Source organism: Anas platyrhynchos, chromosome 3 (genome assembly GCF_047663525.1).
Source record: "Anas platyrhynchos isolate ZD024472 breed Pekin duck chromosome 3, IASCAAS_PekinDuck_T2T, whole genome shotgun sequence".
NCBI lineage: Eukaryota > Metazoa > Chordata > Aves > Anseriformes > Anatidae > Anas > Anas platyrhynchos.
Genome location: NC_092589.1, coordinates 75,000,710 through 75,014,543, shown reverse-complemented (window position 1 = coordinate 75,014,543; position 13,834 = coordinate 75,000,710). Strand labels below are relative to the sequence as shown.

At 45.8% G+C, this 13,834-nt stretch overlaps 1 protein-coding gene across 3 annotated transcripts in view; it reads right to left on the bottom strand.

Moving 5' to 3' along the window:
- Positions 1 to 10,827, bottom strand: part of POPDC1 (popeye domain cAMP effector 1) — a 52,147-nt gene extending 41,320 nt beyond the window's left edge. Inside the window, exons 1-3 of one of the 3 annotated variants that reach the window (XM_027454776.3) lie at positions 10,466 to 10,827; positions 1,979 to 2,723; positions 87 to 195 (exon numbers count right to left, since the gene is read on the bottom strand). In XM_027454776.3, the coding sequence (XP_027310577.1) occupies positions 87 to 195; positions 1,979 to 2,469 (600 nt within the window). In that variant the 5' untranslated portion in view covers positions 2,470 to 2,723; positions 10,466 to 10,827. The remainder of the gene's footprint in view (positions 1 to 86; positions 196 to 1,978; positions 2,724 to 10,465) is intronic. The other 2 variants (XM_038176461.2, XM_038176460.2) reach the window with 2 other exon arrangements.
- Between the last annotated feature and the right edge of the window lie 3,007 nt (positions 10,828 to 13,834).

Genomic DNA, 13,834 nt, shown 5'->3' with positions numbered 1-13,834 from the left:
ATTTCAAAAACAGCACCCACAAGCAAAGAAAGTTATTTCCAGATTTTTTTTTTTTCTAGTACTCAAAAAAAACCCTCCACTTTTACCTGGAAAATTCCCTCTTCTGTGGGCCTCAGTGAATCCCATTCAGGAGAATCCAGAAATTGAAGAGGAAAAATATAATGCAGAAACTCCCCATCAACTGTCACTCTGATCCTACCAAGATAAGACGTGTTAATTTGTTAGTACTGTGTGTACAGCAGCAACGACTGCAACAAGAATGTGTCATTACTACGAGGGGAGGAGTTTAAATGTAGCTTTGATAGCATGAAGAAACAACCACTGGCCAACACTAATTGTATTTTTTGAACCAAGCTGGATCAGACTAGTGGGGTGAGAATACAAGGCAATTGTGCAGCTGAAATTCAAACCTTTTCAGGTCACGTTATCCTTTCTGGGACAGGTTGGTGCAGCAACATGCAAGCTTGATCATGAAAAGGCTAGCGTGTGCTTGCGAGGTGAGAGATCAATGCACAGAGCACCGGTTGCCTCCTCCGCTTGAAAGCCACAGGATACACTTCCAGCTATGGCAAACACGCGTTTTGGAGGGAACAAAGTGGCAAAGGCAGTATGGTGTGGGAGTTCCCCATGTGTTATGCAGGGCTCGGTGTTGAAGGGGAATTAAATTGCCACATAACAACTGTCTCTGGAGCCAGGAGCCAGGATGGACATATGGCATCTCTGTGTGGCCTTCTGCAGATGCCAAAGAAAAATTTTCTTTGAACTTTTTTCTAAGACCATATTAAAGTTTGAGGGCCACAAGCAGGAAATGTTTGAATCTCAAAGCAAGCTGTAGGTGTCCCCTTTTTACATCTGCTCTACACCAAGATCAGCGTTTCTTGCAAAAGCACAAGCAGCAGCCCTACACTGCATGCAGGAGCCTAACAGGAATTCCCCGCATGGTGACTGAGCAGCTGGGCATGTAGAAGGCTCAACACCTCCCCTTCACTATGACCATGACCAAAAGCAACCTCCACATGGTGCCTTCTAGATAGCTCCCAAGAATGCCCCAAACTCGGGTTCCAGCAAAGCTAACTATTTAGGATCCATATTGTTCACCGCCAGTCGTACTAAATCAGCTGAGTTTCAAGCTGCTTGCAGATGCCTTCTGTTTATGCATGAAGGCTGCCAAAATGCACCTACAAAGTGTCCCATCAAGCCTAGACCACAGCCATCAGTGCTGGGTATCTCATATAGTGCTGGGTATCCCATCTACCCTCGTGGTGGCCCTGAACCACTCTGCATGCAGTATGTCAGCGAGTATTTCCCCATCAGCAAGGTCGCTAGGAGGGTCTCTGGTAAGCAGGGATAGAAGCAGGTGGATTTACTGCCTCAGGGTCTAATGAAGGGTCGCAGCACACAGTAACTGTAGAGTTATGCATGTCTGGATGGGGCCCAACTAGGTCCCACTGCCCTGGCAGGGTGCTATCAGACCTCCTCTCCCTTCCTCTCTCCCTTCTCCCAGACCCCGGAAAGCAGCCAAGAACAATCTAATAACAAAGTCAATACACTCTATTAAACTGTATTTACCTCAGTATATTCAGTTTCATAACTACATTTTAGTCCTGCTTCAGATGATATTAGCAGAGAAAACAAAAACACAAAGGAAGATGCTTTTTTCATCAGCTAGGTGATAGATGGCAAAATGTAGCCTGAAGACTACATTTGGTCCCTTTACCTGATACTGTGCTCTGACTAAGGATGACTTTAGATGCTTTTCTTTAAGCTATTACAGATTTTATGCTTAGTGTTTCTATGTTAGTGCTGCCCTAGACGAGTGTATTTAGCCCATTAATATTTATATTACTTGCATTAATATTTAATCTACTGTACTGGAAAATGAACAAACAATACACAAATGAGGCATTTTTGCTTTCATTTTCAAGAAGGGGTGGGGAAGATATTTGCAGTAAGTAGGTCCAAACAAACTGATACCAACCTGCCTGATACAAGCAAGGAGAGTTTATCGATAGGTGTTTTGCCTTGCATAGCGTAACAGTGCTCCTTCTCCAGGGTAACCACTTCTGCATCACAGCACAAGACAATCTTCCTATAAACAGTTAAGGAAATTCCTAGAGGCTGGAAGAGAGCACTGTAGAGTTCCTGGAATTCTTTGTCAAAGGAAACACTCCGAACTTGATAGGTAACATAAATGAACTGTACGAAGCATATAGCAAACAGTATAAAATTCCAGGAGAATATATCAGCAGCACAGACATCCAGCCAAGCCCAAACAGAAGAGCAGAGAAAGCCCAATCCAAGCAAACTGAAGACATAGAGAAGCCCAAAGAATCCACTTCCACCCATGAAGCCAACAACAAAGAGAATACTAGCTAGGTGGTAGATAGATCCCTCTGCCTCTTGCTTCCAGGTGGCGCATGTAGGGTGTGCATATATCAAGCTCTCCCAAAAACTTGCATTTTCTCCCATGGCTGGACTAATTTTTCGATTCGGCTGAATCTCTGAAATTGTTATTTATGCGATACAGCCAGAGGGGTCCTTTGCTTTTCCATTCTTGCAAACTCTGCTCAATGATCACATAGTGCCAGGGTCTCTTTTGGTAGAAAAGTTGCACTTAGGATCTCCAGCAACTAGGAAGCTAATGTTCTCAGAAGGCAATGTTGTTTCTCATCAGTTCATGCGTTGTCTTGACTTTGGACGTGTCATCTGTAGTTTTATCTGATCTGGACAAGTGAAGAAAAGATGAATTACTTATAAAATGATTTCCATCAATTAAACTTGATCAAAGCTTTTATTGTCTAAAACCGCAGACTGCATTACAATCATTCAATTTCCCCTGTAACCCTGTGATTCCAGGATCAAACCTTAATAATCACTCTAGTAGTGAAGATCATGTTTTTGTACACACGAAGCCTGCAGAAGCTGTCAAATTGCCACTGAATCCACGTAAACCTGTACATAACATCCAGGGCATCCCGTGACAAGTCTGTCTGCAGCCTAACTGCTGAGAAAGTGTTTGCATTTTCTGGTCCTGAACCTGCTGCCTGCAAGCCCCATCTAATGCCCTACCTCCTTTGGGAAAAAGAGATGATGAACTTTTGTCCCTTGCTCACTTCCTTCATGTCATTCTGGATCTCTGTCAAACCATTCCCTTCCCCTCTTTGCCTTTCTGTTATTGTTCATGAGCTCAGCAAAGCTGTCCCTGGAGATGGCAAGCTACATCCCCAAACATCCCAGTAAGAGAAACCCAAGCATCATGGGGGATGCTCTTTTCTACTCCAAGGATGGACAGCAAAAAGCTGTCATGTATAAGGAAGACTATGAGATTTAAAGGCAGCTTTACACAGATTGTGCTGTTGGAATGTGAAGCAAGTCATCCAGCAAAATACTTCTCACAAGGCATTTATAGAGCTGTTTTACAACAGTCAAAAGTTCTACTTTATGTAATTTCATGCTAAGAGCTACAATTTTATTGTTCAACACTGTAAAATGTTTAAAATGTTACTTTTTACCATATTACAATGTATTCTTAAGAGTTTAATAAAACCTAAGATACACAACTGAAAAACATGAAAAAAAGAAAAAACACAAAAGCAAAACAAATAAATAAAATCAAGCCCAGCTTTCTGTGTCTCTCTTTTAAAGCAAAAATAAATATTTCACTGTGAAATTAGAAGCAGTAGAAAGTGCAAAGCCAGCTCCTAAACCTTTCAGTAATGTAACCAGAGCTGAAACCCACCAAGGTCTTCACTGTCTGTTTCTTTTCCTGGAAGAACCGCAGGGAAGCTAGCATAATCTTGCTATCTAAATTATTGGATTCTCCAGAATATCAAAGGCAGCTACTTTTTTTTTTTTTCCAAGAGCCACTGACATCAACACGTAAAAGAAGTACTACTGCTGCAGTGAAGCATCCAGTATTGTTCAGCAAGGCTTTCAGTGCTTTTCTTTTTTTCTTTTACAGTGAACAGATCTAAGAAATTCATAGAGCAAAGCCATATCAGGAGTCGGACTCGATGATCCTTGTGGGTCCCTTCCAACCTGGTTATTCTACGATATTACATTTCCTAGCTGCTACAGCTTTACTTCTTTTAAGTTTATTCAAAATTCAACACTAACTCCATAATTCACAAACATTAATGCTGGGAAAAGACACAAAATCCCAAACAACCAGGAAGCAGTTTAGAAGAGAAGGTTAGGAGGAGACCTCTCCTGCTTTGGGAGTAGGACAGGGTGTCACTGATCCATCAAAATGTCACAGCTAGAGAGAAAGGAACCTTTCCAAACCCAAGGTGCTCTATATCCTACTTTGGTGGAAGAAGCAGATTCCCAGGAACAAGGTACTTTGTAGCTATAAGCTTTGGTGCTTGTCTCTTTACCCAAACACCCTTCTCTGCAAACACAATCGATACAGGATTCCCCCTGGGAGCAGGATTTAGCCGTTGGAGGATGGGAGTTCAGAACCAACTGGCCTCAAAGCAGGTACCTCGGCGTGGTAAGAGTGCTGGGAATTTTAGGTAGCACTTCTATGACCAAGGGGTAAGATTTCTGAATGAAAAGTAAGTGCAGAACAAGCAGTGGCAGGCCTCCAGTTCTGAATCCACTCGGCCTTTCCATTGCACAAATTTTTGTTCTTTTGAAATACCATCACTGGTAACAGTGATTTCAGGTTACTGTTAATACTTCTCTATTGCCAACATTTTGCTTCAACCAGTTGTCATCAAGATCCTACTTTCTACACAAAATTCAGTGTTTTGAATGGGATCGTGACTGAGATATTGCATGGGAGCTGCGTGCATGACACAAAGATAAACACCGTGGGTATGTACTGCAGTCTACCTTCCATTTCCAACATCTTTTTTCATGAAAAGTTGCATGACATTGCAATAATTTCACAAAATTTATGTCCAATTTCCAATCCACTCACAGCATTCGCAGCCTGCCGGCACTACAGCTCGGAGCACTGCTATAAAACATCTGCTTGTGACAAGATGGATCAAAAAGAAATCCAGGAGAACAGCGTACCACTGGGACACAGACAGGGGGTCACTATACACAAAACCAAAGCCCCCCAAAAAACGTCCTGTATTTATAACTGTTTATTTTATTAGCAGTTTATAAGCTGTCCCAGCTATGTGGCTACCACTTTCAGAATAACACAGACATGGTAGCTGCAGGCTGCTGGAGCCAGAGAAGCCTGGATGAGATCTCCCAGCCCAGAAAGACGCCATACCCCGTGAGCACAGGTGGGATTGCTGAAAGGTTTCTGGGTGTTTTACCCCACCACAAGTCTTTCCTTCTCAAATGTGGAGAAAAATCAGCCCTGACTTGAGTTGGGAGCAACATTCAGCAGCAAGGACTTGCAATAACCAACAGCTTCAAGGACTAAGCTGTCCTCAGACAGAGATAAAATTAAGGGGTTTGCTGCAGCTTCAAGGCAGTAAATGGAGCGTCTCAAGTATATTCTCTAAGATAAGTGCTAGCCAGCAACTGAAAAGTTTGTATGAACAGAATATTAAAATAGACAAAGCAGAATGAATTTATGTTGGAATTTGCAGGCACATTGTATGATCTCCTGAAATGGGCATTTCCCCCATTCACTGCAGCATTCCCACAGAGAAACACCAGTTATGTAAATTGCAATTTACTTGAGAACCACGTACTTCACCCTGTATTTGCCATCGACGACTCAAAGTCAATTCTGAGAAGCACTGAGTGTTAGTTGCTGTGTGTTGAGTCACAACCATTTCTGAAACAAAAACCAAGCAGACCCAAACCACCCGAGGCCACAAGCAAGTCTTCTCTTTGGTCTCTTTAATTAAGTCGAAAGTGAAGCTGTCCGGAGCTGGAACACCCTGCTCCTTTGCTGCCTTACCCTCCGTACTCGGGCAGGAAGCCCTCAGGATGCACACTGTATGAGCTGGCCAGAGGTGGAGCTGCACATGCTGATCCTGCAACCAGCCCAGCTGATCCACATTGCTAGCTACAGCCTCGCCACCAAAAGGGAAGATGTTCCAGCATACACGCTTCTATGTTTACATACATAAAAGGGAGATATGCTGCGTTTAGTAGGCTTTGTCTCACCTATTTTAGCCATCTACAGCACAGACTGGTTCTGCAGTCACAGCACCTGCCCCAGCCATACAGACAAGAGCCGGGGTCACCCCGAGCTGGGGCAGGAGCACCCATGGCCCTGGCTTCAAGAGGGCCGAGCCCTGAGCATCCCACCCGGGCTGGGACATCTCATCCCGTCTGGCCATCTTTTATGCGTATGAAGAGAAGCTGCTCTTTAATTTTAGCAAGTGCTTCCTCCAACATAACGCAGTAGCTCTGTTCAGCAGCTCTATTAACGTATCGCTTTCTTCCAGTTCCATTAGGCTTCTGGAAACCACTCTCTGCTCTGCTACTGCCACGCATTTCTCTTGGTGGTTGTTTAAGTAGCATGCTTCCCCCAGCTATTTTCCTTCAGCAGTTGCTCACCTAGGGTTAGATGCCCAAAGGGACTGAGATGACCAAACTTTGCATCGCACTGCAGTGTCTAACTTGTGCCAGGCACCTACAGACAGGCTGTGCACCCACAGGCAAGTATGGGCAGACAAACACACTGCTTTCAGTGATAAACAGCCCCTGAAGCATGCATACAGCAATTAGGACAGCAACTAACACCACAAGCTCACATCTCAGCTTACCTCACACTTTGTGGGTGTCTCTATCCTAGAGAAAGCAGCAACTATAATACTGGAAAACACTGTTTTCCCAAGAAAATGCAGCCTCCGCAATGCAGAGAAGGCTACAGTAACTTCATCACAACTGATAACATCTATTTGGGAGGTAGAAAGGGGAGGAAGAAGGATGAGGAAGAAAAGGACTACCTGATCTGAAAGACAAAGGTACCAAGATAACCAGTCACTATAAAACTAGATATATTCAGATGACAAAGATATGCAAGTACAGGTAGCAAACTTCATCATTGGAATGACTTTGAAAATTCCCTTTGCTTACGAAAAAAATTATGAAATTAAAGAAATCAGGATTCTGACTGACACCTAAAATAAATCTGGATGTGCTGTTAGTAAAAAAAGGAACTGATTTACTCTAATTCCATTTTTTATTCTACTGAAAGTCAGACCAGATGATTGCCATGATGTGGAAATGATGATTGCAAAGCTGTGTAGCTGGTCTTGCTACTGAAATCTTGAAGCCTACCTTATATACCAACTACGTAACTACCTTAGACAATCGAAAGCACTGAGCACAGGTAGGTCTATGAAATTATTCCTCATGTAGACCTTCTAGCAGAAACTTTCATCCATGAGGAGCCAGAATCCCTCCCTGTAGCTATGTTTCTTCAAGAACGGGACCTTTTACCACTAAATGCTTTAACATGATACATGCACCTGACATCCAACCCCCAGGATCCTCCTTTCCAGGTGAGCACCCTCATCACAGCACAAACTGTGCCTGCAGCATGGTTCTCCCTGTCTCAGTCCCTTTTCTGCACACCACCACAGCTCCAGCAGGACGGGCAGGGAGCGCCCCACCCGTGTGAGCTGCTCTACATCCCTCAGGGCTCCCCATGGGAGCAGGGATGATGGATTTGCACTCTCTTGAGCTGAGGAAGGCATCCTGTGTCTCATCCCTGCCTGGCCTGCAGGACCCAAACAAGCAGCTGGGGCACTTCCAAGCGTTTCAGTGCCTTCTGAGAAACAAGCACCGGCCACGTGGGGCTTTTCTGGGCCCAAATCCTGCTCCAGCCTGACAGAATTTAGGTTCCCACAGCCACAGCTGTCAACCAAAAGTGACAATCAGTCGGCTGCCACCTCGCTATGGCACCCAGGGGCTCAGGTGGATGCTTGAGGCTGGCGGCTGTGGGCCCCTGGCACCTTGGCCTGGTCGCTGTGGGGCTGAGCAAGAAGGAGCTCTCCCTCAGCAGCCCTTCGGTGGGGCTCAGGGTTCATTCAGCTGGTTCGGCTGGGCTGGCAAGGCCTGCTTCTGCTTACAGTTGGCTCAAATAAATCCTCACTAGTCCTTTTTAGAAGTGGAAAAAAGCTGGGGGGGGCGAGGAGGGAGGGCAGCAAGAGAGAAAGGAAACCCACAGCAACACAGAGTAGTTTAAGGTTCATTAGGAGCACTGCACACAGTGAAGCCGCTATTATTTAGTCTTTAAATATTTAAAGGCCAGCCTACTATACACAGATTACAGTACTTGAACGATCGCTCGTTTATCACTGTAAAATACACAACGCAATCCTCTGTGGCTGCTGAGCCAGTACCGAGGATGCTATCTATTTTTTGCTCCAGACAGTATCTGACGTGGAAGAAATGACAGATTTTCTTCCAATCTGAATCAGAACTGATGAAAAGTAAGCACATGTGGTATTCATGACAAATAATTTCCCCTCCTTTCTCTTTCTCTCTCTTTTTTTTTTTTTTTTTTTCCTAAGTTCTTCAGCTCCTAGGAAACATGAATATGGAAGGGCAGTTGGAAAAATTTTACATTTTAACTATAGATTGCTGGCACTTGCATAGGTTTGTGCAAGACTTGTCTGCTGCTGAGCAGCACTGGACAAGCAATAATTCAGTGGTTCTCTTTTATTGCGTTTTATAATGAATACACCCAAGTGAAGCACAAGTTTAAGATTTTCTATGGTTCAACTTTTAAATTAATAATAGAGGAAACAACCACAGCGCGTATTTCACAAGTGCTTTAAAACTGTGCTAATGAACTGCAGTTGAACCCTGCAGACCTCAGCATGAGTGAGTTTGTGCAGCAGTGCCCTTGGCCGGGAATGCATTCCCCTGTAACCAGCCACGTGGCATGGACCTCGTTTCCCAAAAAAGAAATAAACACAAGGGCTCGCTCCGTCACACTACACCTGGGCGTAAAACTGGGTTACAGAGTAGTGCCATCAACCACGCATTGAAACAGATACACAGCCGGCTAAGTCATGAAACTGTACATAAAACAGAGTGAAATGGTCCCAGGTAGCAGAGCTGCTGAAATTATTTATCCCTACTGGAGGGCTCAGGGTCACGAGTGACCAGCCCAGTTTGTGCTTTACTGGGGCAAGCATCACGTGGCTTTACAAGTAAAACAGCGCCGCAAAACAGCAGTGTGCCCAGAGCTCTGGCTTAGCACCACTTCCATCGCTCTTCTACCTAGGCGAGTCTGAATGCTCTCAGTCTCACAGAGCAACCTCACCACAAGCTGAGGCTGTGCCCCCCACACAAGAGCAGCAGAGGCGTCCCCAATTACATGCACTACGTGATCACCCAGCAGCACCGATCCGAGTTCACTTTTGCAAGGCTGTGTAACGAGCTCTTAGGGTAAAATAAAAATCTCATTTCTGAAGAGCCTGCACACTTCATGCAATGATTAAATGCAGTTTCAGCTAACAAGAGTTTTCCTGAATCCTTAAGAAACTTTGCTCTCAACTTTAATCATACAACACTTTCCTGCAACAAAATCTGCCTTCAAAATTAACCAGTGTCATACTTCATTCTGTTTTAACACCTATTCTCCTTATTACAGCATACTTGCTATTTTACAAGCTAGACATTTTCTTAAAAACACGCACTTGGAATTTATCGAGTTTGTTAACTGGCTCTGTGCAGAACTTTGTGCAAAGCCCGAACAGCAACAGTTCTGCGGACACAGAGACCATTTCTTACCTTGCTGTGGTCAGTGCAGACATTTTCACTCGTGCATACACAATCATTTTGCTATTAATCAACAGAGCAGCACGCAGCCCGATTTCTGGAAGCCAGATTTCTTCAATGACATCTTTGTAACACTACCAGGTGGTCCATGATTGTATACTACACAAGATCAGCTACATCAAATGTTTGCCCATAAAGTGATTGACAGCCTAAATGCACGCAAAGCTTTACGGAGCAGCTGAAGAAAGTGTGGTAAAACATGATGGTTTGGGAAAAATATGTTTGGAAAAAAATATTATAAGTTGGGGGGAAAAAAAGTGTTTTGTAGGTTTTGTAGCTGTTTCTGTGCGAAGAAACTACTGCACATACAAAGCAGACCTTAATTTCAGGGCTCATCTCTTCTTGCCATTTGGTGACGGGGAGCGAGCAGCATCAAGTAGCTGCAGGCAAGGAGGCAAAGCAAAAGCTGAAGAAGTCTCCGGCCCCCGAGCTGGTTTAGTGGAAGTCCGGACAGTTCCCGAGCTGGCCGCTGCCCGAGCCGGCTGCAGCCGCACCCCAAGGAAACCAGAAACCACGCTTTGTAAGGAATACCCCCCAAACCCGGTATATGACGAGGAGCCTTATTTCGGGCAGACCCCTCGGGAGACGACGAGCTCTGCACACCGCCCTCCCAAAGCGGGGACGGGGACGGGGACCGGGGACGCGACCCCCGGCGGCAGCTCCGCGGCTGCCTCCCGCCCGCCCCGACGGCTCGCCCGAGGGCAGCGCCCGCTGCCCGGTGCCCGGTGCCCGGTGCCCGGCCCCTTACCTGTCCCCGTGCCCCCTGCCGGGCGCCCTCGGCAAAGTCTGGCGGCCGGTTCGGGACGGGCCAGACGGGGCGGCCAGAGGGGGGTCGCTCCCCGCAGCCCCCGGCGCCAGGCGCCGTCCCGGCCGATCCGATCCGATCCGATCCCACCCGATCCGATCCGATCCGGTCCCGTCCCGGCCCCCGGCCCCCGGCCCCGCGGCGGCCCCGTCCCGGCGCTGTGACTAAAATAGGCAGCGGCCGCCGCCGGGCTGCGGGCGGCGCCAGGCGCGGGGCCGGCACCGAGCGGCCGCAGAGCGCAGGCGCCTCCCGGCGGCCCCGGGGGGCTGCGGGGTCCCCCCGCCGAGGGGCTCCCGGCTGCGGCTCCGGGGTTCCCCCGCGGGGGGCTCCGAGGGGCTCCGGGAGCCGCTGGTGGCGGTGTCCCCGCGGGGAGGGGAGGGGAGGGCAGGCTGTGCATCTGTTTGTCCACAATCTGCAGTTATTTCATGTAAAAAGAAGCCCATGCCTCACCGAGAGTAGTACGTAACCCCCCCGGTGCTCCGGCCATAAATTCGTTCTGGCGATCGCCTTGTGGCTCGGGGAGATGGAGCTTGTTGATTGAATGAGACCGACTTACCCAGTCGGTAATGCACGTAACATCACAGCCCGTCCATCGCGTGTGCAGCTCCCGGTGTTGCAGAAGCTGCCCATCACTAGCTGCAGCTGGAGCAGTGCGTGTGTTTCAATAAGAAGCCTGGAGGACCCGGTGCGCTTGTTGGGTGCCAGTACTGAGGTCCCCGGTAGCTCGGAGCAGTGCTCCGACATGAACCTCTCCAGGACTAAAGGGACGGAGCAACCTGTTGTGCTCCAGACAGAAGGCTTAGGGTCCTCCTTAACACCTTGGCGAGATTGCTTTCCCAGGAAAGCTCTTTATTTATGGTTTCTGGATCTGTGTTTTCCATGGAAGAAGATGCATCAGCTTTTGGGACAATTAATTCTCTTGAAACTTGCGAAAACAAACAGCCAGAACAGTTTAACCCACTGCTATCCCGAGTTTCATATATTCAAAACTTCATTACCTGGTTGCAGCACTTATTTTTATATCTATTACTTCAGAGAGAAAAATCTTTTTATAAATCTGATCAAGTACATATGAAGGTTCTTGTAGTTAATTAAACAGGTAAAGGTTTTTTTGCAGTGACACTCCAAATAATTACCTTTCAGACGTGCTCTGCATAGGGTGTTTTACAACTTGTCTAATTTTAGCTCTATCTTCTGAGAGATGTCTTTACTGGCAAAACTAAGGCAATGCTGATTCACATTTTTTTCTCTTTTTGCTTTTTGTACTTAGGCAGAGCTGACAGTGCCCAACCACTTCTTACTCATATTTATCCCTGATTTCCTTAGGCATAAATTAGCCCACTATGTTTACTCTGCATTGGGACAGAGAAATATAAATAAAATGAAAGAAGAATTGATAAAGTTTTGTATTTGATCTATTTGTCTGTCAAGATTACATGATTCTAATAAATCAATATTAGATCACTTAAAATAGGTTCCCCCTAATCTTCATCATAAAAGACGGAAGAAAGTGAGTACATTTTGATGGCATGTCTCTGAGATGCTTTTTGAGTTGTACTTAGTTACAAGCCACAGTCAAGTCATCGTAATTCTCCAGAACATACAGGTCACCAAGGAACAGTTCTGATAGCATATTTTTTATTTTAATTCAATAAACTCTACATCAAATATTCTCTAGCATTGTCAGACTGAGCCTACAAATGACCTTCTAAATCAGCATTATGAATGTATTTAGTGCTGCACTTTACAGAAGTATATACATGTATTTGAAGCATGGCATAAAAAGGCGAAATGGTCAAAACTAAGACCCCGATCCACTGAGAGAAGCAGCCTAGCTTTGAAATCCTTTTTAATAAGCCTTAGAAAAGCCTTAGCGTAGGGAATGACTTAGGTAAAGATTCTTAAGTTGAAGGCAATTTTGTTAGCCTTAATTTTTAGCTTGCCACATGGCAACTATACAGAGTGTAGTCTCATTTCTAAAAATGGTTGGCATTCCTCTTTCAAAATCAGGTCTGGATGAGAGATTGAAGTGAGACAACACTAAAATGACTAAACCACTGCATGTTGAGGGGAGGCAAGTGCTGGCTTGCATGTTTTGAATCAGCCACTCGAGCAATCAGACCACTCCAATATATTTAAAATGATCTGTGGTATCTATATAACAACTATTTGTAAAAGGTCAAATGACATAACAGATGCAAACCCAGATTTTAATGACAAAGATATAATGACAAGATGTAAAGGTCAGACTTAAAGGTGAGCTCACGAAAGAGCCAGTGGCGAGGCTCAGAAATCCAGCACCAGACCTGAAGAGCTGCAGGAGGCTTCGTGGCCCTGGACCTGGGAAGGGGCCAGTGCTCTGCCATGGCACCTGGCCACACAACCAGCAATGGCCAGCTGAGAGCGAGCAGCACAAATGCAGGGTTTGCTCCGGCCGAGCAGGGCAGGAAGCTGCATGCACGCCTTGGCCGGCATCTCTGGGCTTGACCCAAAGCTCAGCTGCAAAACTGGGCAGCACGAGCTTCTGGCTGGGTGTAAATAACCCTCTTATGCACACTGCTTGATTTATGGGGACACCTTATATGCACCTATCTCAGGGCATGATCCATCCCACAAGAAGTCTGACAGCTCCATAAAACATTCAGATTGCTTTGCTGCCTGCCCCTCAACAGCCCACTCTCCGAACACCGCTCGCGGCTACCGCTGCCATCCTGGCAGGGTGACCCAGGAGTGCCTCAGGACTGCGGGCAGCTGACCTTCCCTGGGTGTGCAGACAGAGGAAGAAGAAAGCTCCTGTACTGTCACAGTGTCTAGGAAACAGCCCCTTCTATTTCCTCAGCAACTGCTTGAGGAGGGACTTGCTTGCAGCATCAGATGGTTGCCTTCTCCCTCATCTCTGAAGTGAAGTGATGGCGTTTCTTCCCATCATGCTGTACTCTAGGAGTTATCAATAACTATGTTTAAAGGGAAGATTTTTTTATTTTCTTAGACTTTTAAGATGCTTAATAAATCTCTACTGCATTTTTTTTCTCTCCCTGCATTGTCCTTGGTCAATAAAAATAACTTATGGAGCAGGGGGATATGGTAGCAGGTGACATGATGAATTATCTCTTTAGGAAGTGATGTACTTTTTCTCTATGGATGTGATATTGTACTTTCTAGGTAGTCACAAGAGGGCAATATGTAGGAGCTCTTAGTCATTTTGGAATGAGAATTAAAATCTTTATGTACTTTGAAAAGGTTTTAGCAGACTTTTTTATAGTCTAATTCTTCTACAGACCCCCTGTGCTCCTTTTGTTGTTGTTGTTGTTG